Raw genomic sequence first — 27,680 nt, 5'->3', positions numbered from 1 at the left:
GCAGCTCAAAAGTCCAGCGACTTTGCGTTCGCGAACAAGGAACAGCTCAACGAGACCCTTTGCGTGGGCGCGCTGCCTGACGTATCTCACCGCGCCGGCCACACGACCGTTTTTGCCCATGGGGATTGGAACATGCGGAACGTGTCCTGATACAGGACGGCAGAGATCGTTGACTGGGAGAACGCGAGGCGGTATCCGGAAGACCGGGATTACACCAACGCCCATTTATATCACGAAGCTGAAGCGGCGTTGGCTGAGGGTTGTCGACACGGTTTTCGAACAGCATGGGGGTTTTGAGGGTGAGCTAGCAACGGAGCGCCAACTTTGGTGCTACTGTTTCTAACATACGCCCTACGGTTTCTCAACTGTTACACCGATCGTCTCTCGGAATTTGTCGCATTGGCGCGGACCAGGACATCTAGGGGGGGGGGGAGGGGGGGGGGGGGGGCACGCCGCACGAGTTCAACTGCCTGGTAGGTGATGGCTGCGCGCGGTCGCCGCTGCTTCGTGTGCCCACCGTTTCGACAGACATCTGCTATTTTCGGTGGCGCGTCAGCTTCAGGGTCCTTCATCTCTCGATACGGCGGCCGTTGGGAGGCCACGCGCCGTAATGGCTTCGTGGGTGGTGTCGATCTCATGGCCTGGAGTCGTTTGTCATGCCGTTCGCAGCTGTCAGCGTGCCAGTGCCTCACAGGTGCATACCTAGCTTGGTAAGTAATACTTCTGGAGAAATGGCGACTGAGAGAGTGGGCAGTGACGGTTCGTGAGATTAAAGCGGCGAGAGCTCCGTGACGACCGGATCGTCACGTCTCACGATTGGTGTTGAAACTTGAGGCTGCCGACTCCAGCGGCCTTACCGCCATCTCATTGTTTAACATGGCATTAGGTATGATTCGCATGAGGAGGTAGGTTACCGTATAAAGTACGACTTTCCCAGGGCAATGGTCTGTGCAATTGAGGATCGGGAAGGTCCTGCGTAAGAAGGCATTTCAGCGAGGAGCCTTCATAAATTCCTAATCAGGGTCATGAGTGATGGGAGCGTAGCTTCTTGCCTGATCAGGAAGGTGAAATGCCGAAAGCGGGGCGGTGGGGGGCGAGGGGCAGGGGGGCGCAGGGAGGGGGGGTGCGATAAGAATGGGTCCCACATGCAGAAGTACATGTACTTACAACGTACGAAGTTCACGTAAAAGCGATGAGGCGACGCCAAGAGCACAGGTACGACGGACGAAGGACGAAGCATGACCATTCGGGACCCCTCGACGCCCCGTCCAGTTGGCTTCTAACTGGAGAGGATCATGTAATTACCTGGTAGTGAGCAGGCGTCACGGCTTATTCCTGTCGAGAAAAGAGCAAATTAGACATTTGGGACGCGGAAACTCCAGTCTCCCAGCGCACCCTTCTTTTCTTCGCTCTCTACGTTGTAATAAGCCATTTGCGAAACCCTCTTCATCTTGTACCACTGGTGTGGAACAGAATCCTTATCGCGTCTGGGTATGTATTCCATCGCATGTAAGCAGGCAAATTACGAGAATGCGATAAGATTACATTACAGGCTGGGGGCGGTTGTGTGTTGGTGGTGGTGGTGGTGGTGGTGGTAGTGCCGACTGACCTCGTTTTCCAATCAACAACAAGTCGAGATGCCGAGACCATGCGGTGTGTGGTAGCAGAGGAAGATGCGTACCTATCTGCTCTGTCCCGCTTCCAGCCGCAGAACCCTTCATGTTGTTCGCCTGCCAAGATTTATCAAGCTCGTTCTCCGGGTTGGGCTGTGTGCAATGGAGTCATGGACACCCAGGGGATTGGGTTGGAGCTCGACGGAGCCGACCATGCCAGGACGCCGGTTTACGTCTGTCAAATCGTCCCAAGATAGATATTAAGGTAACTCGAAGACAAGTACATAATGCGTTTATTACGTTCGACCACTGGCATCGCGAGCCCGCATAAGGCCTTGGACGCCGGCTCCTTGTTTATTAGCTTCGGTGGAATTGTTCTGGAAGCGTCAGCATACTATAGAAGGTCTGGGGAAAAGTTACAACGGGGATCCCGATTACCATATCTAACCGTATTAGGTACGTCCCATCCTTTCAACCAATCGCCTAGTGCTTATACATACCTTACCTATTGTATGTAGGCTCCGTGTGGACAGGACAGAAGCACTCCCGTGCACTGTCTTGTTGGAAGTAAGGTGCCAAACCATGGCTCGACCACGGTTAACCCTCGATCCCGATCGGTCCAGAGGTCAAACATTCGCCCCCTACTTAACCCGAACCCACGGGTCGTTGGAGCCAGTTTTGTCCGAACCATGATATCTCAAGCCGGCCTATCACGTTATCGGAGATACCGTAGCCACCCAAAGACACAACCTAATCTAAAGTGTAGCGGAGTGGGCGAGATTTAAGATAAACCCCCGTCCCAGAACGATCGCCCTGTAACCCTACCTCGGTTCCCCGTAGCATACACAGTGCGCTGATAAGCTGATATTTCGACCCCACCAAGACCCAAAAACAACACGTACTACGAACGAATCCAATGGCCGAGATCCCAAAGTTGGTCCCGGTGGCCCCGAGCCACGGCGAGCCGTCGTACCGCCCCAACCGCCGGCGCTTCCTGTCAGTCAGTGGACTTGTCGGCAAGAGGCAGGAGACCGGACGTTGGACGGTGGTCGGTGGGCCTACCGGACATAGTTTGCGGTCTGCCAAAGCTGTTGGGCCGAAACGTACGAAGAAGCACTACGTTGGCTCGTGAGTGCGGCAGCTTATCGAGATAAAGAACGCCTTGTCCTCGAGCACGCAATAATGTCGGGAAGATCCAACAGCTATGTGGTCGCAGCTTAGGTTCCAGTGCAATGGACGAGGCAGGAACCATCATAGATTCGTCGGTGTGGCGGTCGAGACTCGAGGCCCTCGGTAGGACCGTAGGTCGCCGACTCTCTCGCCAGACAAAAGAAAATTGAAGCCAAAGGCCAAGCAAGGCCCAAGGGACCAACCTGCCTAGCTATGCACGGAAACTCCCACCGCGCCCCCCCTTGACCCTTGCTACCTGTTCCCTGAGTCCCTACATCCAAAAGGCCCAGTCATGCGTGCTGTGCGGCATCTTGCATCCGGTGCCGCGTGCTGCCTTGCAGACAGATGTGTACAGTCTCTTGTCCTCGACCTTCTTGATTGTACCTAGCTTCTCCCATTGCGATGGTGCTTTGCTCCTGACAATCAACTCTTGACAGCTCAGCTGCGTAAGTAGTGTATTTCAAAGCGTCAAAATAGCGTCCCTTGACCTTGTTATTACTCGCGTGACCACCCGGCCTTAGCTGTCTGTCCCCCGTGGGATCCACCGCGCCATGTTACTCTGTAGTGCTAGTAAGTGGCAGCAGAAGGCTCATTTACAGGAGGTGGCGAGCTCGTGACGACCCGGATATATGGTAGGTGATGTTAAAATCACGTAACTCTAACCCGACGACACCACTGGGGTATTCGCTCACTATTCAGATTGAGTCACTGAGGAGTGAGGGTTCTCGCTCTAATAGGAACTGTGTCTTTGCCCGTTGAACAACCGGCGCCGACGAGTCGTTCCATGACCGAGGCGGCCGAGTGTACTCAGTAATACTGAAGTTCAATAGGAACCAAGCCGGTCCTGGACGATATCGTTACGCCTCCTCTATTGAAAACAGAAGTTGATCAAGGCGAGGACTGAGGGTCGCAAACAGCCCAGAGCACGTGAATCCAAACAAGCATTTCCAAGACCACAAGCAGAACCATGAGGCTGGTTGCGTTGTGGAATGTAGGGGTAGGGTCTCAGGGGACGGAGTACAGCCAGGGCCCACAATCGCGTGCGGCCGGAAACTATCGGTCCGTCGGGCGAGAGTCCAACATCGACCAATGCTTTGAGACATTGGCGACGGGAAGTGGTAAGTATCTGCGCATACAACGCACGTTGTACTTCTGTAAGCGGCAAGGTAGGTAGGGCAACCAGCTGATTTTCAACTCATGATACACCTATTATCAGTGGACGCCACGACAAGCCACCCTTCGGCGAAGGCGCGACGGCTGTGGCGTGACGGTTCGCCAACGCTCGTCCTTCGGGGAACTTCGAACCTGGAGAAGTGGAGGAAAAACGGCGCGAGATCATAGTGTAATATGTGTTAATTACGGCGTAGCGTTGCGGCGCGTCGCCCTCCCCCCCTCTTCGCGGTTCACTGGGATGGGACGGTTTCCGTCCTCCTGGAGGCAGGCATCGTAATATCCCGTCGTGAGAATTATCTTGTGTCGAATCGCTGAATCACCGAGGAAAACAGCTGATGCGACAACTAGGCCAAGTCATCAATCAGAAAGCAAATAGCAAACCCGCAGCGCATACCGGTTGTTCCCTTGGCAAATGGGAGGCATAGCCGGTGATAACGTCTCCTCATACCGAGCAAAGTACGGAAATATATAAGCGGCTCCATTGTTATGCAGAGGGGAGAACAGCACAAGACGTTTTTGGAGTTTCTACCCGTTGGTGCCTCCGTTTGTAGACTCGAAAAGGGGGACGAGGCCTGATGTAATTATGGAATTCGTAAAGTCGGGTCGGGCGCGACCACCGTCACTCGGATTGGTACTTTGGTACTTGGTACTTGGTAAATACGGGCCCCCCCTTCCCCGGTAGTACCCCGGCTACTTTCAAGTGATGATTGATTGTCTTGTGTCGATGTCGACACGAGCAGCTGCCGAAAACAGGGAGCTGGGAAGCTTATTGGTGACACCGTCCACACCTCCCGTCAATTTCGACCGACATTCGACCTTCCCTATCGAGTCGATGGTAGGCGCCTTGGCGGTCGTACATAGGTATTGACCGGGGTTGTCCAAGGGTAAAAATACTACTTTGTACAATGTACCTGGACGTCTTTAACTGCCCTGCCTCTTTGTTACGGTACGGTACTTTATTTGCCTCCCTACATTGTACATAATCGCTCTTCTTATATAAGTGGGTCGACGACTATCATAGGTAGGACTTGTATGCAGTTGGCGCCTTGGCATGAGGGCCCACCCGCTCCCGGTACAGTGTAAACCGGTCTCGGCACCTTGCGCACAGCCAATCGCGGGATGTTCAGACCTAGACATGCGAAAGCTCCTGCCGCGTTTGGGGTGGGAGGTTGCACCGGTTCAGCGCTTCCTTCCGCCACCAACGACGGCCTTGCCCATTTCTGCCTTTTCCCCGTTATCGTGCATTAGGGGACTTCTCATACTCGGTCCCCAACTGGCTTATCCATCACATACCCTCCAGGTATTCGTGATCGTCCGGAGTACGGAGTACGTTGTACGAAGTATGTACGGTGTAGAAACTAAACAGGCAATGCCCAGAAATAGTTTCAAAGCGCAGATAGCTAAAGTATCTTTAGTAAGCAATCGAGAACGAGATACCTAGAGTGTATATGCAGACACTGACTTACTCTTTCTTCATACCTAAGGTAGTCTAATTCCTTTTCGATGCCGCTAGCTATCTTCGTTGTCGCAACTCGCCACGGATCTACGAACACTACCTTAGGCGTTCTGTCGGGTACTCCTATCTACTGGACGATAGACGAGGTACGGACTTCAAAGCTGATAGGGCTTCAAGTGATGGGAATGGAGAGCCCCAGGTGATACCGGAGGGGGAGTGGAATCCTTCCATGCATGGAAGGTATCCGGGAACCATGTCCATGCTATCTACACTAGTTCGATTTCGGACTCGGCCATGGCCTATGATTCGCTGAAAAGTAGCACAGAGCACATGGTACGTGTGCCACAGACATACCTGAGGTAGCTGTACCTCTGACCGGACCTAGACCAAATTACTTCGTACACCCCTCCAATGCACAACCTGCCTGTTGTGACGCTAGTACACTACAGGCACCATGCGCCAAGTACCTACACGTGAACTGTACCTACATGTACGTTGTAGGATACACCCCATACCCCTATACTCACACGCCTCGCCTGGGTCCTTCTCCCTCCACCTCCACACCACACCTGCTCTTTCCTCAACCCTTGGTGGGTGCTGCTTTGCCATCTGATCCCCCCACACCCCCTGCTCCTTGCTCCTTTCCCTCGATTCCCATTCATAAAAGACCGCTCATCCCACCGGCTACTGTCCTCTTCTCCTTTCTCTTCCTCGTGGTCCCTAATCCAGATCCAGTCTGTCTATCCTTGACGCGCCTTGTCTACCGAGTTAACCTCCCTGACATCCCGACAACATCGGCTGCGACAGGCCGCAAACACCAATGTCCAAGGAGGACGCCGAACTCGGCGTGGCCTCGGCCACGCCTCCTCTCGAGGGCGATGAGAAGGCCATCCAGGATCGCCCTCAGCCCGGCGACGGCAACATTCCGCACGACTTCCGTGAGCTGGACTTCTGGACCCGTAACGGTCTGAACTTGCGGTCCTTCACCAAGCGTAAGTCCTCCCTCTTCCGAAGACCAGCTTCATTTCACGGATCGGACATCATGGGGCGGATATCTTCCATCAAACCTCACCGATTTTTCTCTCCGCCGGCGATGGCAACGCGTGTTTCGGAGCGTCAGTGAGCCCTGGAAAAGGTCTTAGTCTCGCTGACATTTTTGCCGTTCTATTTTAGGTGACTGGGGCACTGGCGATATCGAACTTGATCGTTCCATGAAGACGCGCCACTTGCACATGATCGCCATCGGTGGCTCCATCGGTGCTGGTTTCTTCGTCGGCTCCGGCTCCGCCCTCACTCGTGGCGGTCCCGGCTCTATCCTCATCTGTTTCTCCATCGCTGGTGTGATGATCTTCAACGTCGTTCATGCCCTTGGTGAACTCGCTGTTATGTATCCCGTCTCTGGTGGCTTCTACACGTACTCGGTCCGCTTCATCGATCCTTCCTGGGGCTTCGCAATGGGTTGGAACTATGTAAGTCTTACTTTGGTTCATCCGGAAAACTGTGTTTTCCCTCACGCCGGACATGGATGTGTTTGCTGACCATTTGTCTACGCCACCCACTAGGTTTTCCAATGGCTCATCGTTCTACCGCTTGAATTGACTGTCTGCTCTTTCACCGTCGAGTATTGGCGCAGAGATGTCAGTCCGGCCGTATGGATTACGTTCTTCTGGGTCGTCATCATTGTTGTCAATATCTTCGGTACACTGGGCTATGCTGAGGAGGAGTTCATGAGCTCTGTCTTCAAGCTCGCAGCCATTGTCATCTTCATGATTGTCGCCATTGTTCTTATCTGCGGTGGTGGTCCCGCCGGCGGTAAGTACGACGAATACTGGGGAAGTCGGCTGTGGCATACCCCTGGCGCGTTCCAGAACGGCTTCCGTGGCTTCTGCTCCGTCTTCGTCACGGCAGCTTTCTCGTACGCCGGTTCCGAGCTTGTCGGTCTTGCCGCTGCCGAGTCGGCAAACCCCGCGCGTGCCCTGCCCGGTGCTATCAAGCAGGTCTTCTGGCGTATCACCCTCTTCTACCTCATCGGTCTCAGTCTCGTCGGCCTGCTTGTCAGCTCTCGGGACCCTCGTCTGCTGAATGCCCGGAACCCGTACGCTGAGGGTACTTCGCCCTTCGTCCTGGCTGCTCTGGATGCCGGCCTGTACGGCTATGACTCGTTCATGAACGTTGTCATTTGCATCTCTGTCGTCTCCATCGGCGTCTCGTGCGTCTACGGCGGCTCTCGCACCCTTTCCGCCCTCGCCAAACAGGGCTACGCCCCCCAGATCTTCACCTATGTTGACAAGTCGGGTCGCCCTCTCGCCTCCGTTGTCTTCCTGCTTATCTGGGGTGCTCTGGCCTATGTGGTGCTGGCGGCTCATGGCAGCGTCGTCTTTGATTGGCTCCTGGCCTTGTCCGGCCTTGCTGCCCTCTTCACCTGGGGTTCCATCTGCTTGGTATGTGCTTTCGCCTCTGGTCCTTCTGCCCTCCGTGGCCTGGACGAATCTGTGTGCTAACCCTCAATGCTTTTTTTGTTTTTAGGCCCATGTTCGTTTCCGCAATGCCTGGAACAGCCAGGGCCGTTCCATGGACCGCATCCCCTTCAAGGCTGCCGGTGGTATCTACGGCTCTTATGTTGGCCTTCTGCTCTGCGGCGTCATTCTGGCTGCCCAGGTTTACGTGGCCATCGACCCCGGCCCAACCCCTGAGGGCGAAACCCCCCCGACTCCTGGCGACAGAGCCGAGAACTTCTTCCTCAATGTTCTTGCGCTGCCCGTCGTTCTCTTCTTCTGGCTGTGCGGTTACTTGTGGAAGCGTACTGGCTGGCTCCGCCTTGACCAAATCGACCTCGACACTGGTCTCAGGGAGCACAACTGGGACGAGATCAACGAGTACCGGGCCGTCGTCGCCTCTTGGCCCAAATGGCGCCGGGCTCTCCACTACGTCTTTTAGGGGGAAAATAGCTCCTGCATCGGGGTCTGTTTTGCTCTTCCTTAATACGTGAGGAATTAATTTCGCAAGGTCGTGTATGGGCACATGTCGTTGCCACCGTCTGCTGGCACGCTCGTCAGTCCACCTCACGGCCTGTGAGCTGATCATCACATCTTGGGAGACTCGTTGGATTCTTTCCTGTTTTTGATTCCATCTACATGCCACATGTCTGTTTGTGTCAAGTAGTAGATACCACTTATATAGTTATTCGCACATACGAAGTAGTATTTATACACGTTTCGCTGTCGCACAGTTGCACTCAACTTCCACCTTGACCTCGCCTCGTAATTCTTCACCATACGCTCGGGGCCAATGGTCAGTTGAGCTGCAACCTCGGCGAGTCCATCCGACGGCCTAGACCCCAGAGCAGGGGCAGTAGTGTATAGTGTATAAACACGGGACAGGGTGGGTGGCCGGGAGGGGACGAAACGGGAAGAGAAATGATGCGATCCATAATCCCACCTCGCCTCGGCCCCAGGGTGCAGCCGCCCCGTCGAATCGAATGTGTGGTCAGTGGTCACCGCCAGACGGCTCCACCAAGCATTTCGCTAAAGACGAGGATGTCGTCTCCATCTTCCATGTCGAGCTGTGGGACGTACTCACGTTGTTAGACCTGGATTTCGTTGGCAGGAATCAAGATGACTGGGTCAGGAGATGACCATGACGTGGTGGAGGAGGGACAGACGGACGGGGACAAGAAAGGGAAAAGAAAAAGATAATGAAGGAACAGCTTAAGTGGATCTTAAATCAATGCATCACAGCGGGGGAATGCGACTTACGGTGTCCGGGGTAGACGATTCGTGGACGCGCTGCAGCTCGTGCATGAAGCGCAGGGTATGGACGACTCGGCCGGACCGGTCGCTGAAGATGCGCATGGCGCGGCCGAGGGCGCGGTGGCGGCGGATGGAGAAGCGGATGGTGAAGTTGTCGTTGGTGTCGACGATTTGGAATTGGACGATGGGTTGCGGGGGTGGTTGTTGTTGTTGTTGTTGTTGCTGTTGCTGTTGCTGTTGCTGTTGCTGCGCTGGCAAGGGCGGATGGAGAGATGATGGGTCTGGGTCTGGGGGCGAACTGAGGAAGAGACGGTCCGTGGGAGTGGTCGCGGCTAGTGGTCTGACTTTGATTTGTTGCGGTGTTTGTCGTGGACGTGGCTGGCTCTTGTTGCCGTAGAAGAAGGGGGGCCGGCGGAAACATTGCTTGCGGTGCCGGTGGCCACATCTACGGCATCAGAATGGACAACCGTGTTGCCATTGTTGCCATTGTTACCACCGCCCAAGTCCTGGAGTTGATCCTGCGGAGCGGAGTTTGGTCGGGTTCGGGGCTGGTGGAGTCCGGCTTCTGTGTCGCCGCTGTCGCGTTCCTGGTGAGGCACGCCAGCGCCGGATCCCACGATGGTGTCACTGTCACCCTCCTCTTCCCGAGTTGTCGCGCTGTTTATCTCCGCGCTTCCCCCTCCGGAGACCGTAGGTACGGGATTATTGTTTGTGTTCCCAAGAGTCGCAGCCCTTGGCATATCGTCAGTCGAAGCGTGGTCTAACGTTCTCGTATCGCGTCCGAGTGATGAGGCTCGTCTTGCGCCTCGGCTCGTCGCGGCCCCGTCCCAACCAGTTAGAAACTCGTCGGCGAGAGCAGAGTCGGAAAGGCGCTCCTCGATAGCGCGGATTTGAGAACCGGCGTTGACGTGAAGCTGCGAGAGCGGGTCCCTATGCCCAGAAGGAGAGGTTGCGTTAGTATCCATGGTCGCCATGGCCCTCAGAGGGAGATGGCACGGGGCGTAGAGGAAGACACTCGAGGAAGTAAAGGTGAAATGGAGACAAAGAAACAAAATAGAGAATATATACCCCGGGCAGAGAGCAGAGGTGAAGTGAAGTTGATATGGTGGGCTCTATGAGTTGTGGAACTTGAGGTGGAAGGAGTAAGAGCCCGGATATATCACATGCAAAGCTGTTTCTCTGGAGAACAAAGGAAAATAAATGATCTACCTCCTCCTTCCAGCATGATCCAGATATCCCATGACCAAGTTGCAGTGTTCAAGGAATATGATATGGGGTGATAATTATATCAAAAGGGGCTCATGGATGAAATCACAGAGACAGCCCCTGAGTCTCTTGTCAACTTCTGATATTCTCATTTCCTTCTTATTCTTATGCATCTCGTATTTATAAGAACAAGATAGGAATAATACTAATGTAGCACAAATTGCTCTCTCCAGTCCTCTCATCTCACATCCTCACCACCCGACCAGTCTCTACCATATACCTCAAGATACCCGTCCATACCCGAGCCCCCTCTAGCTTCTGAGCATAGTCCAAGTCAGGGACACCCTGCATCTGACCACCAAAGACGCCCCATCGCCCCCTGACACTATGCTTTGGCAGAGTCTCAACATCTCCCACAATGAAAAGGTACGACTTTTGCCGCGTCATCGCGACATTGAGTCGTCGGAGGTCAGCTACAAACCCCGGACCCGTCTCGGAGTTGACCGTCATGATAAACACGACAATATCTGCCTCCCGGCCTTGGATGGCATCAATCGTGTACACCGGGATCTGTGCCAGATACTGATCCCCCTTGAAGAGGCTGGCGGCGTAGGCACGGTTGCTTCGATAAGGGGTGATCACGGCAAAGTCGCTCGCTTTCACCCTGCCGTTGGTTCCCTGCAACAATCCCCGAATGAGCTGAGCCGCGGCCAGCACCTGCGCCGGGTTATATCTCGACGTGCCGCTCTTCTCGCAAACCGAGCCCGCGACGTGCAGGAGCAGCGGCTCGAGGCTGCCGGGCCGGGAATGCTTCATGTACGTCCGAGAAACCCAGTCCTCCACGGCGAGGCCGACCGGGTGGTGGCCCTCATTGGTCTCGACACCGTAGCTAAACCGGCCCCTGAGCTCCGGGTAGACATTGTGCAGGGAAAGGTCGAACATGCCAATGGCCATGCGGAGCTGGATATGGAGGGCGTACATGGGCCAGCCCGAGCGCAGGGCAAACTCCAGAATCGAAATCTTGCCGTCCTCGGAGAAGCGGTTGAGGTGGTAGCCTTTTGCGTCTACGTCGCCGGCGGACATGACGGTGGGTGGGAGCTGTTTTGGGTCCCCGGCCATGACGCATGGTCGGCAGGTGTTGCCCCAGACGATGAGGGCATCTGTGCGGTCCATGGCGCCGGCTTCGTCCATGGCAACGGCCCGGGCAGCCGTCTTGAAGCGGGTGTAAGGTGCGGAGGTGGAGGCGAAAGGCGTGGTGCAGACGACGTCGGCACGCATCACCAGGCTAGTCATGACTTTGCAAAGCTCTGACCGGCTGATTTTAGGCATGGTGCCAGGTTTTTTCCCGAGTTGAGCCTTCCCCCGTTCCTGCCGACGGATGTAGTTGTCCAGCTCGGCGAGTGACTTGTTCTTCCTCATCTCGTGTCGCATGTAGACCAAAGCATACGGATCGCGCTTAGTGGGAGGTGGGATGCCGGCGCAGGTAAAGCCAAAGAGTCTGGCGGTCCACCATGCCAGCGAGAGGTACGGCGACCACCTCGTCCCATTGGAGGTGATCTTCTCGTGGCCACCGCCATACCATGAGTTGTACTTTCCGCGACAAAGGTCGTCGAAGGCTGTGACCTCGTCGTTTATATTGTATGCTCGAATGACGAGCAGACACTTGTAGTCATGCGGGGTTGGCTCCTGATATTGAACACCCTGGCCGGCGATGGTGCAGCTGAGATGGTAAATGCGTTCTGCCATGTTACTCACGGCAACGTTGGTCGGCGCAGACGCAAATACCTTGTTGATCTTCGGGTTGGCGCACATGGTGAGAACGACGGTGGCCAGGCAGTGGGTCTTGCCCGAGCCAGCAAACCCGAGGATGCCGACGATGCCGAGAGGGGCGGAACGTAGATGCTTCCGGAACCGCTGCCGGTCCTGTGGTAGGGCACAATCGACCAGGGCATCGACGAGGGAAGTGTGCGGTGTGTCGAGAAGGTTATTCACCGGGAGCTGGGGGCCTTGAGGTCGATTCTGGGCGTCCAGTTGTTGCATCATCTTCCAGGACGTCCAGAAGCCGTTTCCCATCATAAAGTCCCGCAAAAGGCTCTGGGAGATGCTCTGGGAGATGGTGTACTTCTTGCCCTCGGGGTCGGGGTGAAGGGCTGCCACGGCAGAGACACGAGCCATGGCCGTTTGGCAGACATCGTCGAACTGGAGAGAGGCAAAGTCCTACCGTGCCTCTGTCTCCATTTTCCACATGGCCTCGGCAAAGCTAGACGCGGTTTCGCACGAGCCCAGTATCTGATTCCAGACCTTGTTCTGGGACTTGGCTCCGGTCTTTTTGACGTCAACTTGAAGCACAAGTCGACGGTCGACACCTTCAAGGCAAGGGGGAAGATCACGGTCTGGCTCCGAGCCGATGAATCTCGCCCACAGCTCGCATTTCTTGACCCCTTCATCGTCCAGTCTATCATCGAGCGAGAAGCCCGGTTGCTCGTCTCCGGTGTCTCGAAGGACGAAGTGGTCTAGGTTGGAACTGAACAAGTCGCATGTCGTGACAAAGTCCTTGTTTAACAGGGTGATTTGAAGGGCCGTGTCCTCCTTGCGGGCCAGGCGACTCCAGGAGGTGCCAAACTTGGTTGACTAGGGATACGCCATGGTTAGCACCCTACCCTGCCCCAGGCAACGTGTAACAGGGAAACCAGAAACGCCGGCAAGTGAACTTACCAAGAAGTTGAAACAGAGAGGAATAATATAGATACCGCCGAGCGTGTTGGGCCCGTCCGCGTTTCCATCTACCACAATGAAGGTCTTGAAAAACGACCGCGAGATCTGGCCCGCATCTTGTGCCAACTGGAACACATCCTGGGCCTGTGAATGGGAGAGTGCGGTCAACATGTGATGGTCAGACTCGAAGCTGACCTTGCCGGCAAATTGTTGGCCCATGTTTTTGGTAATTTCCGACTTGTAGCGTCGCATGTTCCAAGTGTACCTGAAGGTTGACAGAACGTTCTTTAGTTAGTCTCAGGCTCTCAGCCATCCATTTGATAATCGGGAGGGAGGGTCGGGTCTGGGACGTACGCTTTGGTGTAGGGATAAGCGAAAGGGGGTGGCATCAGACACAGAGCGCCAAGGAGGTTGCGGGCGGCGCTTTCAACGAGGAAAGTAAACTCTCGTTGTGCGAGGATGGAAGTGAGCGAACGGAATCCCGCAATCGGAGCATCCTTGTTGAGCCACGAGGTGATCTCTTCGTTTTCGTTGAAAAAGGGCATGGCAAGGCCGTCAACTCCGACTTCCTCCCCGGGGTCCAGCTGAATGGTGACGAGAACAAACGGGGGGTCGACGTTTCCGACATCTTCACCGTTGTTTGGTGACAGCCGCTTGCGAATCTCCGTTGGAAGTGGCCGTGAGAAGACCTTGAAGCCGTCTCGAGGAAACCTGACGCGGATGGAATAGTCTCGGGTCACGGCGCCGTCGCTGGAGCGGTGGCGATGTCCGAAGCCCGGATCGTCGCTTGTCACAAACGAGAGACGGAAGCCAAACGTTGGGCTGGAATCGGTTGCGAGATGGCTGAGCAGGCGAACCGTGACGGGGTCGACGGCGCCGGGCAGGATTTCCTTCCCACCAACGGTTCGGGGGCCTTTCTCGGTGTCGTAATACAAGGCAGCAGCGAAAGCCTCACTCTTGAAGAAGCCGGGCGCAGAGGTCGACATGGCTAGATGGTAAGCAGGCTGCAGGCGCTCCAGAGTCCAAGGGGACACTGATGATCATCGGGGGTCAGGGGACAGAAAGGAAAGAGTCTCGAGTAAGAGTTACGTGCTGGTGGCGATGTAAATGTTATAAGGAAAGGTACCTAAGAAGGACTAGGGGACGTGTCCGAGTAGGAACACTCAAGTTCTCGTGATTGCAGGAACACTCTGGGTCTAAGGTACCTAAGGTATCCGCACCTGCCTACCTTGAGGTATCTCAGTCTCTCAGAGATAGCTTATGTACCTACAGGCATGCAATTAGTTCATAACATAAGGGAGGTACCTTACGAAAGACACAATAACAACGATACCGATACCACTGCCTTAGTACCTTAACGATATGTGAGCTATCGTAGGCTTCGTAGCTGTTAACACGTGAAACCCAGCGGGGATATCCTCACCTCACCAGTAAAGCAAAAAGAGAGAGATGAAGTAGAAAGATCGAAAAGCGTCGATTACTCGAACAGCCTACTCAATGTGAGAGACATCAATCATTGTTCCAATATGAAATAATGAAATAACAATAACCACAACTGCCTACCATGGCACGGACAATAACCCTCAAAGTAGCATGTAGTCCTCGAGGCAATGTAACAAACCTTATATCTTTGTGAGATTTGATGGAAACACGCAGAATCGCAGATACCTAGGTCCCAAGGTACTCCGTACCTTAGTCAACCAACTCATAACCCGAGTCTGTCCTTTCTGCCGCCCTTTTAACCCAGCTACATAGTTTGTGTAACTTGTTCTTGCTTACGTTGTAAGATCGACTTTAAGGCAAGTCAATTGTCTACTCTCGGAGAACGTCATCGTGGTTTCAAGAAAACATGTTGCCTGGTTTGTCATCGAAGCGAGCCGCGAGCGCCCCCACAATGGCGACAACCTCTTTCCCCGACCCGATCTAGCTATGTCGTAGGTATCCGTGCTGTGTAAATTCGGTTAGGTCTTTCGAGCTGCGCCCGATGTCCTGTCAGCTTTGCCATGCTACTTTGCAGTAAGCTTACACTCTGAACCAAGGATCCCTGGTGCCTGGGCCAGTGTGAATGTGTGATCGAGTAGCTCGTCTAACAGTACCTAGTCCGTAGTCCGTACGATGCTCCCGTACGATTGAATTCTCACCATGGGAAATCCACAACTGCCTGCCGTTGACATGTAGTCGGATTTCTCCGTTCCGGGGGTTGGAAGAGAGACGAACAAGATGTTGTCCCATGTTGAATGCGGCTTGAAATCCTTGTCCCGGATTGGCGCCGCGGTTCCCCTGTCCGTAGGCGGGAAAAGAGAAACGCTAGACAAGCCACCTTTGCGCTAGGTAAGCCACATTCCTTAGCCCACTCTGTGCGCCGATACGATAAACACCGAGATCAAGCCAAGCCGCCATTATTAAAGGGGTCTGTCTCGGGAGAAGATCGTCTGGGCTTTTTTTTGGCTGAAGGACGGTTGGAGTTGGACAGAAAGAACCAAGAACCAACTGCCGTCTGCCGTCTGCCGTCCACGGTCAGCCGTCACACGAGCGACAGAGTAGATTGCGAGAACAGGGTTGCTGAATAATAGAAAACGGTCGGTCCTGGTCGTGCCGCCCAGGGTCCCATGATCCGTCGACCATGATCGCAAACAGGAGAGGAACCATATTTTTCGTCTTATTTTGCACCTCAGTAAACACTGGGAAAGAGAAAATGTTTGCCCATCTTGGCTGTTTTACCACTGAATCTCACCGTAAGGTATGTATTCCATTACCGCTCGTCTTTCCATCCTATAAATCCTTCGGTTTCGCCCACGCCAACACGATGACCTCACTGTACAACCGTGGTGGAGTACGTTGTACGTACATGGATCTGATGGCTGAGAATAAAGTCGAGATCCTGCTTAATAATTACGAAGCCCTAGCCCCACTTCTCCGGGGTATAGTACACGTGTAAAGCTTGAACCAGGCGCTAGAGAGGGCCTGCTAAAGCTTGAAAGAATAACCTACTCGCTTAAGCGGCCCACTATTTCCACTTTCCCCTTTCCCCCGCCTTTTTCTCGTTGGCCCTAAAATCTTACCTTTGAGGTCATCTCCATCTCCAGACTTCCCCCCCACGCAAGCGGCAAATGCCCCAACCCAACACCCAGTTTCGTCGGCCCTTGATCTTGCTTGCGAGTCGAGATACATAGACCTGGGATGACGAGAACCAAGGCCAAGGGGTACGCTGTAAGTGCGCAACCATGTCCATGTCCAACAAACCCCCGATCAACACCCATGACATCCCCGACGCGACGCCCGTCTCTGCTTGGCTCACCATTCACCAACTTCATACATGCAACGTACCTCCCTCTCTCCCTATCATCCATGTCCGAAGAAAGATTGCAAACTGCATCTAGCCGTATCACCTTCACACAACAGCCTAGCCACACGTGGTCAGAGTCGCCCTGAAGTTCATTCCGCCAACAAACCACCAAGAACACACACCGGTTGACAGACGGGTGGCTGCCGAATCATTGGCAGTAGTGCGATGGGTGGGACCTTTTTTTTCATTTCATTTTAATCTTCATTTCCTTTTTTTTTCTTTCCTTTTTTCCCTTTTCTTTTTTTGGCCTCTGCTCTGCCTCTCGCCATTGGGGTATCGCTTCTGCTTCTCAGGCGTCCGGGAAATGCAAACAGAATACGATACGGTCAAAGAAACAAACCCAGAAGGCGCAGGAGGGATCAGACCCAGACGGGATGGTGCTCTTGTCGACGAATCGGAATGAGCTCTACGGTCCAGGGGCCTCGACATATTCCGTGCGGCACCATCGGAAGGGAATACGCTACTGCACCTGGGTGACACCCGTTGTCGCTGGGCTCCCCCCCCCCCCCGCATGACCCATTCATGTCATCGCATCTTGGTCGGCATGTTTTTTTTTCCTTTGTTTTTTGTCCCGTCCCTTCCGCTGGTCGAGATGCCATGATTCTCTCACATGGCACCCAGACACCTGCAATGACCACGAGTCCGTCACTCCCTCCGGAAGAGAGACCCCTGTCTTCGAAAGCCCACTTCCTTTCGGCCGTTCCTTGAATGTCTAGTCTCCTTTTCTGACCGATGTCTTACAAGTTTACTAGGTAGCTAGTTTCGAGTCTCGTTGAGCCGGCGTCCTTGCAACGACGAATAATCTTCCAAGAAACGTCACCGGGATGACACCGAAAAGCTGCCCCTTTCTAATGCGACATACATACACATCAGTCTCACATACGAACGAAACTAGACTCCCTCTTCCGGTCCGTCCCTCTGCTCTCCTTTCAGGCCCGTCACATTATCATAAGGTAACAAGAATCGTACTTCGTACAGAAAAACACCCACCGACGAGGTCACGAGGACAAGGACATGAATTCCCCACGGCACGGCGACCCCCCACGGGCTACCATCTCTCCGTTTGTTTCATTGGGGGGCTGGGGGCCCCATATGGGGGGAACATTGGGAGGAATATCATACCATACTGCAACGACGCCAGACCCAACTTCCCTTTCTAGAATACGCCACGCTTCCCAGTCCCCTGTCCTTCAATGTTCTTTACTTTCCCCCCTTTCTGCTAACCAATACGCCATGCCAATGAATGGCTACGGGTGATTCCACATCAGCCACTCATACAGAGTACGAAGTAACTTTATGTCTCTAATGTGGGTAATCAAGTTGAGGGTAATCAAGCATGAATAGCGTGCGCCATCTGGTGCACACGTACACGTGCGGTGTAGCCCCCCCTCCCCCCCGTCCCCCCCGTCCCCCTGATGCAAACTTGGTCTCGGACGAGCGCTCACCACCTCCATGGCCGGGGACTTCCAAAGGAGGGGCACGGCGACCATCGGCTCTATTTCTTGGCCGCCGGGGTAGCCCCAGTTCTTCCCAGCTTGCAAGTGCCGAACGAGCACGACGAGACGGCAGGTTTCCACCAAACATATCGAATGCACGAATGCTCAGTAATTACACAGCTGCTTCGAACTTGGCATTGGCAGCCTTTCCAGACAGGGGTTCGACCAGGGGAGTTGAGGAACGAACCAAAAAAAGCAAAAGGAGGGACGGGACATGAAGGGACAGGAAGGGACATGAACGAGGGACAGGATGGCTCTCGAGTAAGAGCTGCAAGAGCTCGTGCCTTGAAACATAAGAGCGAGGGGGGCCCCATCCGCGTCATTGATTCGGCTCGCTCATGGTGAACTGCCCTGGCTATCGCTCCGACTGCTACCCTGGTGGTTCTAAGCATCTAGCCCCATCACTTTTCCCCGTCTCAATCGTCTTGAATTCTTTTTCTTTTCCTTTCCCTCACCCTCACCTCCCTTCTCTCACCACCAAGCATCGTTTCCCTCTTCTTCCCTTGCTCAGCCCGAGGCTCCCTCTCTCCTCTCCCGCCCCGTTTCCGAACAGTCGGTGCCTCTGCAATCCCCAGCCTCCGACGCTCCTCGAGGCTAAAGGCTTGCTATCAACAATGTCCGACTTCGAGAAAAGGGAGGACTCCGAGAACGCCGACGTAGAATCTTCTTCCGCCGGCGAGTCGAAGGGACAGACGGCCATCGAGTATGAGCGAGCCCAGCTTCTCGCAAATCTTCCAGACCCCGATGCCGGAAAGACGGAGGAAGAGCGCAAGGCCATTGTATGTCTCTTTCCCTGTTTCCCTCTTTCCTATACCTTCTGATCAAGGCCCCGGACTAATCCATTACTTTTCTTTATTCATAGGACCGCAAGCTTATGTGGAAGGTCGATCTCTGGCTCATCCCCTGGCTTTCTCTCCTCTATCTCCTGTCCTTCTTGGACCGCACGAACATCGGCAATGCCCGCCTCGAAGGCATGGAGGACGACCTCGGAATGGTCCCGGGAGACTATAACATGGCCCTGACCATCTTCTTCATTGGTTACGCCGTCGCCGAACCTCTCACCAACACCATCCTCAAGCGCTTCACGCCGCGCATCTTCTTCACTGGCATTATCATCCTCTGGGGTATTATCATGACTCTCATGGGCCTGGTCCGGAACAATGCCGGCTTGCTCGCCGCTCGGTGGTTCCTTGGTATTGCTGAGGCGGGCCTCTTTCCAGGTGCGTTCTTTTCTCTTTTCTGTTCCTCCGTTTACTCTGTGCCTCGAACCCTTTCGCCCTTCTGCGTTGTCGGGCATAGAACAACCAGGAAAGAGATCAGTCAACTGACCTGGCTCTTGATCTAGGCGTAAACTACTACCTCTCCTGCTGGTACAAGTCTTCCGAAATCGGCCGCCGCTCGGCCATCTTCTTCTCGGCCGCAGCCCTGGCCGGCTCGTTCGGCGGTCTCCTCGCCGCAGCGATCGCGCAGATGGACGGTATCGGCAACATGCCGGGCTGGTCCTGGATCTTCATCATCGAAGGTCTGGCGACCGTCTTCGTCGGCCTTTTCTGCTGGTGGATGGTATTTGACTGGCCCGAGACGGCGCGCTTCCTCTCCCCCGACGATCGGATCCGTATGCAGCGCCGCCTGATTATTGACCGCCAGGGCCGTACCGCCGAGGACTTTGATAAGCGTCACATCTACGAGGCTCTTCTGGACTGGAAGACGTACGGCTACATGTTCATCTATATGGGCTGCCTGACGCCCCTGTACGCCTTCTCGCTGTTCTTGCCCACGATCCTCCGGGCCATGGGCTATGCCGGAACCCAGGCCCAGCTGCATAGCGTTCCGCCCTACGCGGTGGCGGCCACCTGCACCGTCCTCGTGGGCTTCTACGCCGACCGCACCCGGTGGCGCGGCTACTGCAATATCGCCACCGTGGTGCTCGCCATCATCGGGTTTATAATGCTCCTGGCGACGTCCAACCCGCGGGTCCAGTATGCGGGCACGTTCCTCGGCGCGGCCGGTATCTACCCCACCATCTCCAACACGCTGTCGTGGGTCAATAATAACACGGAGGGCTCCCTGAAGCGCGCCTTTGTGCTGGGCATGGTGGTCGGCTGGGGTAACCTGAACGGCGTGGTGTCGTCCAATATCTTCCTCGACCGCGAGAACCCGCGTTACTGGACCGGGCATAGCGTTGTGCTTGCTTACCTGGTGGTGTTCCTGTTTGGCGGGTCTATCTTTATGCATATCGCCTTGCGCATCACGAACCGGAACCGGAAGGCTGGGAAGATGGATGCGAAATGGGCTAAGATGACGGAGGAGCAGCGCTGGATTGCCGGTGACAGGCGGCCAGACTTTGTTTATACTCTTTAAAGGGGTAAAGTCGACGTAGAGGCATGATTTGGAAGGAGAAGGAGTGGAGGATGAAGGTATACGGCAATGGTCTGTATATACGGGGGAATGACGGAGAATATAGATGGTGTAGACTGTAGTTGGGTAGCCAGAGATATCAACCCAGTCGGTCTCACAAGAATGACGTGCGAGCTCGACAACATCACATCATCGCCCCGAAGGCCCAAAGCCGCGCCTTATAAAAGGGATTGCGCCATCAAACGCAGACGCCATTCGCCGTCAAGATAACACCGTCCTCCCCAATCCCACCCTTCTACTTGTCGCTTATCAAGCATATGCCTCAGAAGACACGCGTTGTCTCTTCAGCCCTCGGTTGTTTAGCAGGTCGTCATGTCCCTCCTGATTCTGCTCTCGCGGCGTTCTCAGCTCCATGCTATTGTTTCCCAGCCCGTCGAGTCACTTCTTCGAACTAACAGTTAACCCCTTTCTCAAACATGAGACTCAACGTATTCTGGGTTCATCCACAATACATGAGCGACCAGTTCATCGTATCCATGTGGCGACAAGTCGATCAATACAACTCGTGAAGACGATAGTCAACCCATCCAAATCCAAACATGACAGCCCACAACGACCCAGAAATCCAACCTCTCCTCCCTCCCTCCGTCCCATCCTCTCCCGGAAACGACAGCCCCCCAACCCGAGCAATCGAAGACGACGTCCTCCCCGAAACCTCCCCCCTCGGCCGCACGCTAACCTGGCAAAGCGCCTACATCCTCGTCATCTCCCGCGTGATAGGGAGCGGCGTCTTCGCCACGCCGGGCGCCATCCTCCGCTCCGTCGGCAGCCCGGGGCTAGCCCTCCTGCTGTGGGTCGTAGGCGGCGCGGCGGCCGCGTGCGGGCTGGCCGTGTCGCTCGAGTTCGGGGCCATGCTGCCGCGGTCGGGCGGGGACAAGGTGTACCTCGAGTTCGCGTACCGGCGGCCGCGGTTCTTGGCTTCGACGCTTGTGGCGGCGAATGCGGTGCTGTTGGGGTTTACGGCGAGCAATTGTATTGTCTTCAGTCAGTATGCCCTCTTTGCGCTGGGGGTGGGGGAGCCGTCGGATCTGGTCCGTAAAGGGCTCGCGGTTGGGTTGTTGACGGGGGTGGTGGTCGTCCATGGCGTTTTCCCTCGTGCTGGCGTTCGGCTGCAGAATTGGCTTGGCTGGATCAAGGTCGGGTTGATTGGCTTTATGGTGTGTTCTGGGTTGTACGTTGTCCTGGCGCAGCTATATCCCTCGGCGGGGTTCCCGACGACGGTTGTAGGAGACGTGGGTGCGGTGCTAGGAATAAGACGAACAGGTCTTGCGAGCCTCAGCTGGGACGGGCTATGGGAGGGATCCAACTGGAACTGGGGCATCCTGGCCACGTCGCTGTTCAAGGTGTTCTACTCGTTTGCCGGCCTCGACAACGCCAACAACGTCCTCGACGAGGTGAAAGACCCCGTGCGGACCTTGAAATCGGTTACTTTCTCCGCCCTGGCGACCTCCTGCGGGCTGTATCTTCTCGTCAATATTGCCTACTTCATTGTCGTTCCCGTCGGCGAGATCAAGAATAGCGGGGAGCTGATCGCTGCTCTGTTTTTCGCAAAGATCTTCGGTGCCGGGTTGGGTAGTGTCTTGTTGCCGCTCGCGGTGGCTCTCTCGGCCGTGGGAAACGTGCTCGTTGTTGCTTTTGCCATGGTAAGTCGACTCAACTTTCTCTTCATTTGCACTTGTCTGAAAGCATGAAGGAAACGAGGGGACAATACTGACCATGTCGTTCTCGTCCAGGCACGCCTCAAGCAGGAGATCGCGAGACAAGGATTCCTACCCTTCTCGAAACTCCTCTCTTCCAATCGCCCCTTTGGCTCCCCTCTCGGTGGTCTACTTGTCCATTACATCCCCTCCTTCTTGGTTATTGCTCTGCCGCCCTCGAAGGAGGTCTACTCTTTCATCCTCGAGGTGGAGGGATACCCGGGTCAGTTCTTCTCGCTAGCTGTTGCCGTGGGCCTCGTCTGGCTACGCTTCAGGCGACCTGACCTACGACGTCCCTTTAAGGTCTGGCTCCCTGCGGTGGGGTTGAGAATGATCCTCAATGTCGCTTGACTGGCGGCTCCGTTTCCCCCTCCGCCTGGACGGAAGGGGGGCGACTTTTATTATGCTTATGCTGTTGTTGGCACAACCATGTGAGTTTGAAAGACGTCCTTTGCCCCTTTTTTACCCCTTCACCCCTTTTCCGCCCCCTTTCCCGGCGCAATGCATTTTTGAAGTGGGACATCTCCTATACTAACATGCATGTGGTCTAGAATTGCATTTGCCGTGGTATATTGGTTTGTGTGGACGAAACTGCTCCGTGGTGGCGTGGATATCGACTCGAAGAAAAGGCAGAGTTGCTGGACGACGGCATGACAATCACCAAGCTGGTGTATGTGCCGACAGTTGTGTAAAGTATAGCCTATATGCACCATGAGCTATGAGTCCGAGGTATGCACAGTATGATCATCACGCAAGGGTGATGAGGTGAGCTGCAATACACTGGCCGTAGGCGTCAGAATACTGGGAGCGATGTACGGGAAAGGAATGATCTCGAACAATTCTCATGCGTTGAGGCCTATCAGAGCCCATGCCGCCGTTTTGTCAGCTTCTCTGGAAGCCTCTACAAGTCCAATTCTCGCTTCCTGAGCTCAACTAGGACTAGTTTCGGGGCTAGACACGTCTGATGAGGAATCAAAACGAAGGATCTAGAAACAACGGAGGAGATGGCAACTTGGCATATATTACGAAGAAGCAAATAGATATTCCGTCTTGGAACTTGACGTGGTAGGAACATGAAGTTTCGAATCTCCGCTCCTCCTATTTGTTTTTCTTTTTTCTTTTTCTGTAAGCCCCAGTGCTGCTTTGTAACATGGTCGTCTGAAGTGAAGTCTCGAGACCCGCGGAGTAGGCAGACATGAAGATAAATTTGATTTACGATCAGGAACAGGACACTGATTTCTAATAAAGCTTACAATTCTCTACTCACGTCTTCTTACGTCTAACCCCTTAACCCCGGCCCGTGTCACTTCATGCGATCCTCCCAATGTCCCACGTTGCATATTGGACCACCGTGCACTTCGTGACCCTCGTCCACCCAGGAATCAGGAATGTCCGCATACGATTACAAATCGAACCAAGTGCGGAGCGGAGAACCAAATGGCGTGCTTGCATAATGACCATTGTAGCGCCTTTCCTTGGTTTGGTATTGGATGAGAGGCAATCTATCTGACGTGGAGGGAACCAAGTTGACCGGCGCAACCCAGGGCATTATTTGGTGGCCGTTGGTTCCTGTTGCTATAAGACAGAGCCCCGGAGTCGTCAGTGGAGGAGAGGAGATTGTCCAACAAGACAGACTTTCAGAGTTTAGTCAGGATAACAGGATAACTGTCCTCAAATTGAACAAAGTGAAAGACATCCTCTCCAACATCTCAGCTCGTTCCCAATTCCTATTCACCTATAACTACATTCAGACTTGATCTGGTATCATGGCCGCCGCCCAGGTCCAGCTACCCCCCACGACGGGACCCTTTGGCGGCCCCTCGGCATCGGAATCCACCCAGACGATCTCGGTTGCGCAAAAGAAGACTACCGTTCCGGGTCGCCATGTTGAAACAACTCTCAACTACTACAAGCCCAACGAGGACGGCTCCCCTCCTTATGCCACCTACGTTGACCGCCCAGAGACCTACGAGCGACCCAACGACGTACGTCCCGTGACGATCCACGACATCTCTGGTCATGAAGAAGATTTCACATTGGACGGCCAGGGATTCCAGGTCCATCGTCAACCTGTTACCGAGAAGGACTTTGTCGATGATGACCAGATAAAGGCTTCGTATTATCCAGAGACGGAGCAGCTGCTCAAGGACGTGTAAGTGCAGGAATAGTCTCCTAATCCTCTCACCAAAAAAAAAGAGAAAAAAAATGAAAAAAAGAAATGAAAAAAAAAGAAACGAAAAAAAAATGAAAAAAAAAAAAATGAAAAAAAAAATGAAAAAATGAAATGAAATGAAAAACGACTGACCATTCCCTTCCCAGCACCGGCGCATCCCGAGTCTTCATCTTCGACCACACCATCCGCCGCCCACCACCCGAGTCGGAAACCAAGAGCAACCGAGGCCCCGTCCAGCGAGTCCACATCGACCAATCCTACAGAGCCGCCCTGTCCCGCGTCCCCCACCACCTCCCCGAGGAGGCCGACCGCCTCCTGCGCGGCCGCGTGCAGATCATCAACGTCTGGCGGCCCATCAAGACGGTCGAGCGCGACCCCCTAGCCGTGGCCGAGGCGTCTTCCGTGCCGGACGAGGATTTGGTCATGATCGAGCTCATCTACCCGAACCGCCGCGGCGAGACGTACCACGTCAACTACCGTCCCGCCCATCGGTGGCACTATAAGAGCGGCCTCACGCCCGACGAGGTCCTCTTGATCAAGTGCTTTGATAGCAAGAAGGATGGTCGCGCTAGGCGTGTTCCGCATACTGCTTTCGTGGACCCTACTGCGGCCCCCGACGCGCCTGCCCGTGAGAGCATTGAGATTAGGGCGCTTGTTTTCCATGAGAATGATGATCATGAATGAGTAGGGGATGTTTGGGGGTTTTAATTTGAATATGCGTAGCTGAATGTATTCGTGCCGCTCTTTTCGGTCCACGCACCGTTAGTAAGGTGGCTGAGTGTATAGGCAGTATGCTTCTAGGAGACGTTTGGCTACATGAGGCGGGTGGAACTAGATCGTAATGGGATATTTCTGAGTGTCTAGCATGCATCATAGTCACAAGTCGTTCTCTCTTCATATCATCTGTTTTCTTTAGCATAAAGATGTGTCGTCCATGTTGCGTTGCGTCCTCGACTCTTAAGTGTCCGACGCCGAGTCGTGAAAAAAAGGGGGGCCGAAAATAGGGGTCGAAAAAGGGGCCAACAAGGGGCTAAAAAGGGGTTAGGATATGGGAGGAATTCACCATCCCACGCAACAGGAATATAATCTATTAACACTTTTGTCTAGTGGCTTTTAAAGACGCCCGTAATGGTAAACCCATGTCCCTAGCTGACAGAAACCAACTGCTCCCCAACCACAATATTCGCCACCGGGGCGTCCTTTGCAATGGTGTCCTGTGCAACAGTCTCCTGCGCCATATCCATCTGCAGCGCAATCTTATCCCAGACCGACGAACTGGCAAGCTCAGCAAAGGTGTCATCAATAACCCTCGCCGTCCGGTCCACAATCTCGTCAATGTCGGCCTCGGTGACGATAAACGGCGGGCAGATGAGGAAGTGGTCACCAGCGTAGCCATCGTAGCCGCCGTTAGCATTGAAGAGGGCAACCTCGTAACCCTTCCGCATGCCACGAGAATGCATCTTGCCGTGTAGCTCGAGACTCGAAGGGAACGGCACCTTGGACTCCTTGTCCATCACAAACTCGATCGCCCAGAACAACCCCCTGCCGCGAACATCGCCGACGTACGGGTGAGGGAGAAACCTCTCCTTGAGTCGCTTTTCGAGATGTTCGCCCATGACCTTGACGCGGGAGACGAGGTCCTCGTCGCGGATGATCTGCTGGACTTTCAGGCCGGCAGCCGCGGCTTGCGGGTGGGCCATGTAGGTCTGGCCGTGGGCGAAGGACTTGCCGGATTTCTGGAACGAATTGACCAGGCGCGAGTTGACGAGCACGGCGGAGATGGGGGCGTAGCCGGCGCCGAGACCCTTCCCGACGACGAGGAGGTCGGGGACGACGTCTTCCTGCTCCCAGGCGTGGAGGGAGCCGGTGCGGCCCATGCCGCACATGACTTCGTCGAGGATGAGGAGGGCGCCGTATTTCTCGCACACGGCCTTGATGGCGGGGAAGTAGCCCTTGACCGGCATGGCGCATCCGCTGGCCTGCCAAAAGGCATTAGTACTCAACCGCCAAGGGAAAGGGGCCAAAAGGCGCGGGAGGTCGGGAAAAGGGAGTTGAGGGATCGCGACTTACACTTCCGCCAACTGTCTCGGCGACAAAAGCGCAGACCTTGTGGGGACCAATTCGTTGAAACTCGTCGTCGAGTTCCTGCGCCAGCCGACGGACGTAGGCGTCCTCGTCTTCACCCTTGCGCAGACCACGGTATGTGCTGCATGCCGATACCCGGGAGGATGTCTGCGCAATGAGCGGCAGGAAGGGGTCCTTGCGGACCTTGAAGTCGCCGAGGGTCAGGGCCCCGAGGGTGGCGCCGTGCCAGGCACCAACTCGTGCGATGAAATGGGACCGTTCGGGCTGGGGGATGGCGAGGTTGGAGAAGTGTGTCTTGGCCAGCTTGAGGGCGACTTCTACTGCTTCGGAGCCTGCCATTTTTCATCCCCGTCTCATTAGTTTTTTTTTTTCTTTTCTTGTCGGGAGAAGTGTAGTCGGCCTGAAGATAAGATCGGCTCTACATACCTGATCCGCACAAGACGGCTTTGGACATTTGCCCGTCGGTAGACTGAACGAGGAAATCGGCCAGGTCGTCGGCGGATTGGGTCTTGTAGAAGCCCGGATGGCAGTAAGGGACGGTCGTGAGCTGGTCAATCACGGCCTGCTGTACCTCCTTGTTGCTGTAGCCCAGACAGGCGACTGCAGCGCCGCTGGTGGCGTCGAGGATGTTGCGGCCATCACTGGTCTGGAGGTAGATGCCGGACGTGGATTCGAGGAGGGCGGCAGGATGTCGGTGGAAGTTCTTGTACAGGAGACTGTTCTTGCAGGTAGAAGCCATGGTGTAAGATGATGAGGATATGATGTCTAGCGTCTCGTAAGGGTGGTTGTCGGGAGTTGATGTAGTGTTCGTGTTCTTTTGTTCTTTCCATGATATCAGTTTGCCTCGAGGTGGAAGAGACTCTTATATGTGCGACCCCCGACGGCAAGCTCGTGCAGCCCGTGCCAGATCAGATCTCCTTTTCGAAATACCAAGTGTCGCCGATTCACAGAGACTGCGAAGACGAAATCCCCAAAAAGCGCCCACTCACTTCGTATATCCGTATCCAGACATGATGGCGTTGAAACATAGTGCGTCATGGAAGATGCGTCGATGATGGCCTGCAAATGATCCTCGGAGCGGCTCAGCTTGAGCTTGAGCTTGACCAGCTATGGTTCCGGGTCGAACTCCAATGAACATCACGTACAGGCCTTGGGCTCCGAGAATCGGCATGTACGTTGTATGCCGTCCATCCAAAAGGGGAAGGGTCCCGCCGGGCGAGACCCAATGTTTCACCCCAGCACTGCAGATTAAGACTTTGGCCGGCGATCTCTGCTCCTATGAGCATACCGCTTGCCCACAGGGGGTCAGAGGGAGGGCAGGGGGCTGGGGGCTCCGATCCCGTCGCTTGGCGCGTCTTCCAGGGACTGGCCACGACGGGTCGG

At 54.8% G+C, this 27,680-nt stretch overlaps 7 protein-coding genes across 7 annotated transcripts; 4 read left to right on the top strand and 3 right to left on the bottom strand.

Moving 5' to 3' along the window:
- The first annotated feature begins 6,024 nt into the window (after positions 1-6,024).
- SODALDRAFT_329742 (amino-acid permease inda1) lies at positions 6,025-8,624 on the top strand. The gene is made up of 4 exons (XM_028611026.1): positions 6,025-6,404; positions 6,586-6,881; positions 6,975-7,853; positions 7,939-8,624. Exons 1-4 carry the CDS (start codon positions 6,233-6,235, stop codon positions 8,347-8,349), a joined length of 1,758 nt encoding a protein of 585 aa, XP_028462297.1. The 5' UTR covers positions 6,025-6,232; the 3' UTR covers positions 8,350-8,624.
- A 1,885-nt stretch (positions 8,625-10,509) lies between these two features.
- On the bottom strand, positions 10,510-14,127 carry SODALDRAFT_353804 (hypothetical protein). The gene is made up of 4 exons (XM_028613664.1): positions 13,437-14,127; positions 13,083-13,347; positions 12,758-12,998; positions 10,510-12,517 (listed from the first exon to the last, which is right to left on the bottom strand). The coding sequence occupies exons 1-4, from the start codon at positions 14,066-14,068 to the stop codon at positions 10,611-10,613; spliced, it is 3,045 nt and encodes a 1,014-aa protein (XP_028462296.1). The 5' UTR covers positions 14,069-14,127; the 3' UTR covers positions 10,510-10,610.
- A 2,368-nt stretch (positions 14,128-16,495) lies between these two features.
- SODALDRAFT_86943 (hypothetical protein) lies at positions 16,496-17,067 on the bottom strand. Its single transcript, XM_028615753.1, has one exon. The coding sequence runs from the start codon at positions 16,939-16,941 to the stop codon at positions 16,630-16,632; it is 312 nt and encodes a 103-aa protein (XP_028462295.1). The 5' UTR covers positions 16,942-17,067; the 3' UTR covers positions 16,496-16,629.
- Positions 17,068-18,538: 1,471 nt separating this feature from the next.
- SODALDRAFT_286425 (MFS general substrate transporter) lies at positions 18,539-20,285 on the top strand (the record flags this gene model as incomplete). Its single annotated transcript, XM_028608534.1, has 3 exons — positions 18,539-18,703; positions 18,787-19,144; positions 19,270-20,285. The coding sequence occupies 3 exons, from the start codon at positions 18,539-18,541 to the stop codon at positions 20,283-20,285; spliced, it is 1,539 nt and encodes a 512-aa protein (XP_028462294.1).
- A 596-nt stretch (positions 20,286-20,881) lies between these two features.
- On the top strand, positions 20,882-22,390 carry SODALDRAFT_321494 (hypothetical protein; the record flags this gene model as incomplete). The annotated part of the gene is made up of 4 exons (XM_028609630.1): positions 20,882-21,373; positions 21,458-21,499; positions 21,533-21,985; positions 22,076-22,390. 4 exons carry the CDS (start codon positions 20,882-20,884, stop codon positions 22,388-22,390), a joined length of 1,302 nt encoding a protein of 433 aa, XP_028462293.1.
- Positions 22,391-23,681: 1,291 nt separating this feature from the next.
- Positions 23,682-25,058, top strand: SODALDRAFT_318414 (hypothetical protein). Its single transcript, XM_028609380.1, has 2 exons — positions 23,682-24,191; positions 24,359-25,058. Exons 1-2 carry the CDS (start codon positions 23,806-23,808, stop codon positions 24,894-24,896), a joined length of 924 nt encoding a protein of 307 aa, XP_028462292.1. The 5' UTR covers positions 23,682-23,805; the 3' UTR covers positions 24,897-25,058.
- Positions 25,059-25,142: 84 nt separating this feature from the next.
- SODALDRAFT_329735 (PLP-dependent transferase) lies at positions 25,143-27,351 on the bottom strand. Its single transcript, XM_028611025.1, has 3 exons — positions 26,724-27,351; positions 26,283-26,629; positions 25,143-26,191 (listed from the first exon to the last, which is right to left on the bottom strand). Exons 1-3 carry the CDS (start codon positions 27,034-27,036, stop codon positions 25,358-25,360), a joined length of 1,494 nt encoding a protein of 497 aa, XP_028462291.1. The 5' UTR covers positions 27,037-27,351; the 3' UTR covers positions 25,143-25,357.
- Positions 27,352-27,680: the final 329 nt, after the last annotated feature.

The sequence above is a fragment of the Sodiomyces alkalinus genome (genome assembly GCF_003711515.1).
Source record: "Sodiomyces alkalinus F11 unplaced genomic scaffold SODALscaffold_19, whole genome shotgun sequence".
Classification (NCBI taxonomy): Eukaryota; Fungi; Ascomycota; class Sordariomycetes; order Glomerellales; family Plectosphaerellaceae; genus Sodiomyces; species Sodiomyces alkalinus.
This window is presented reverse-complemented; position numbering and strand designations above follow the sequence as displayed.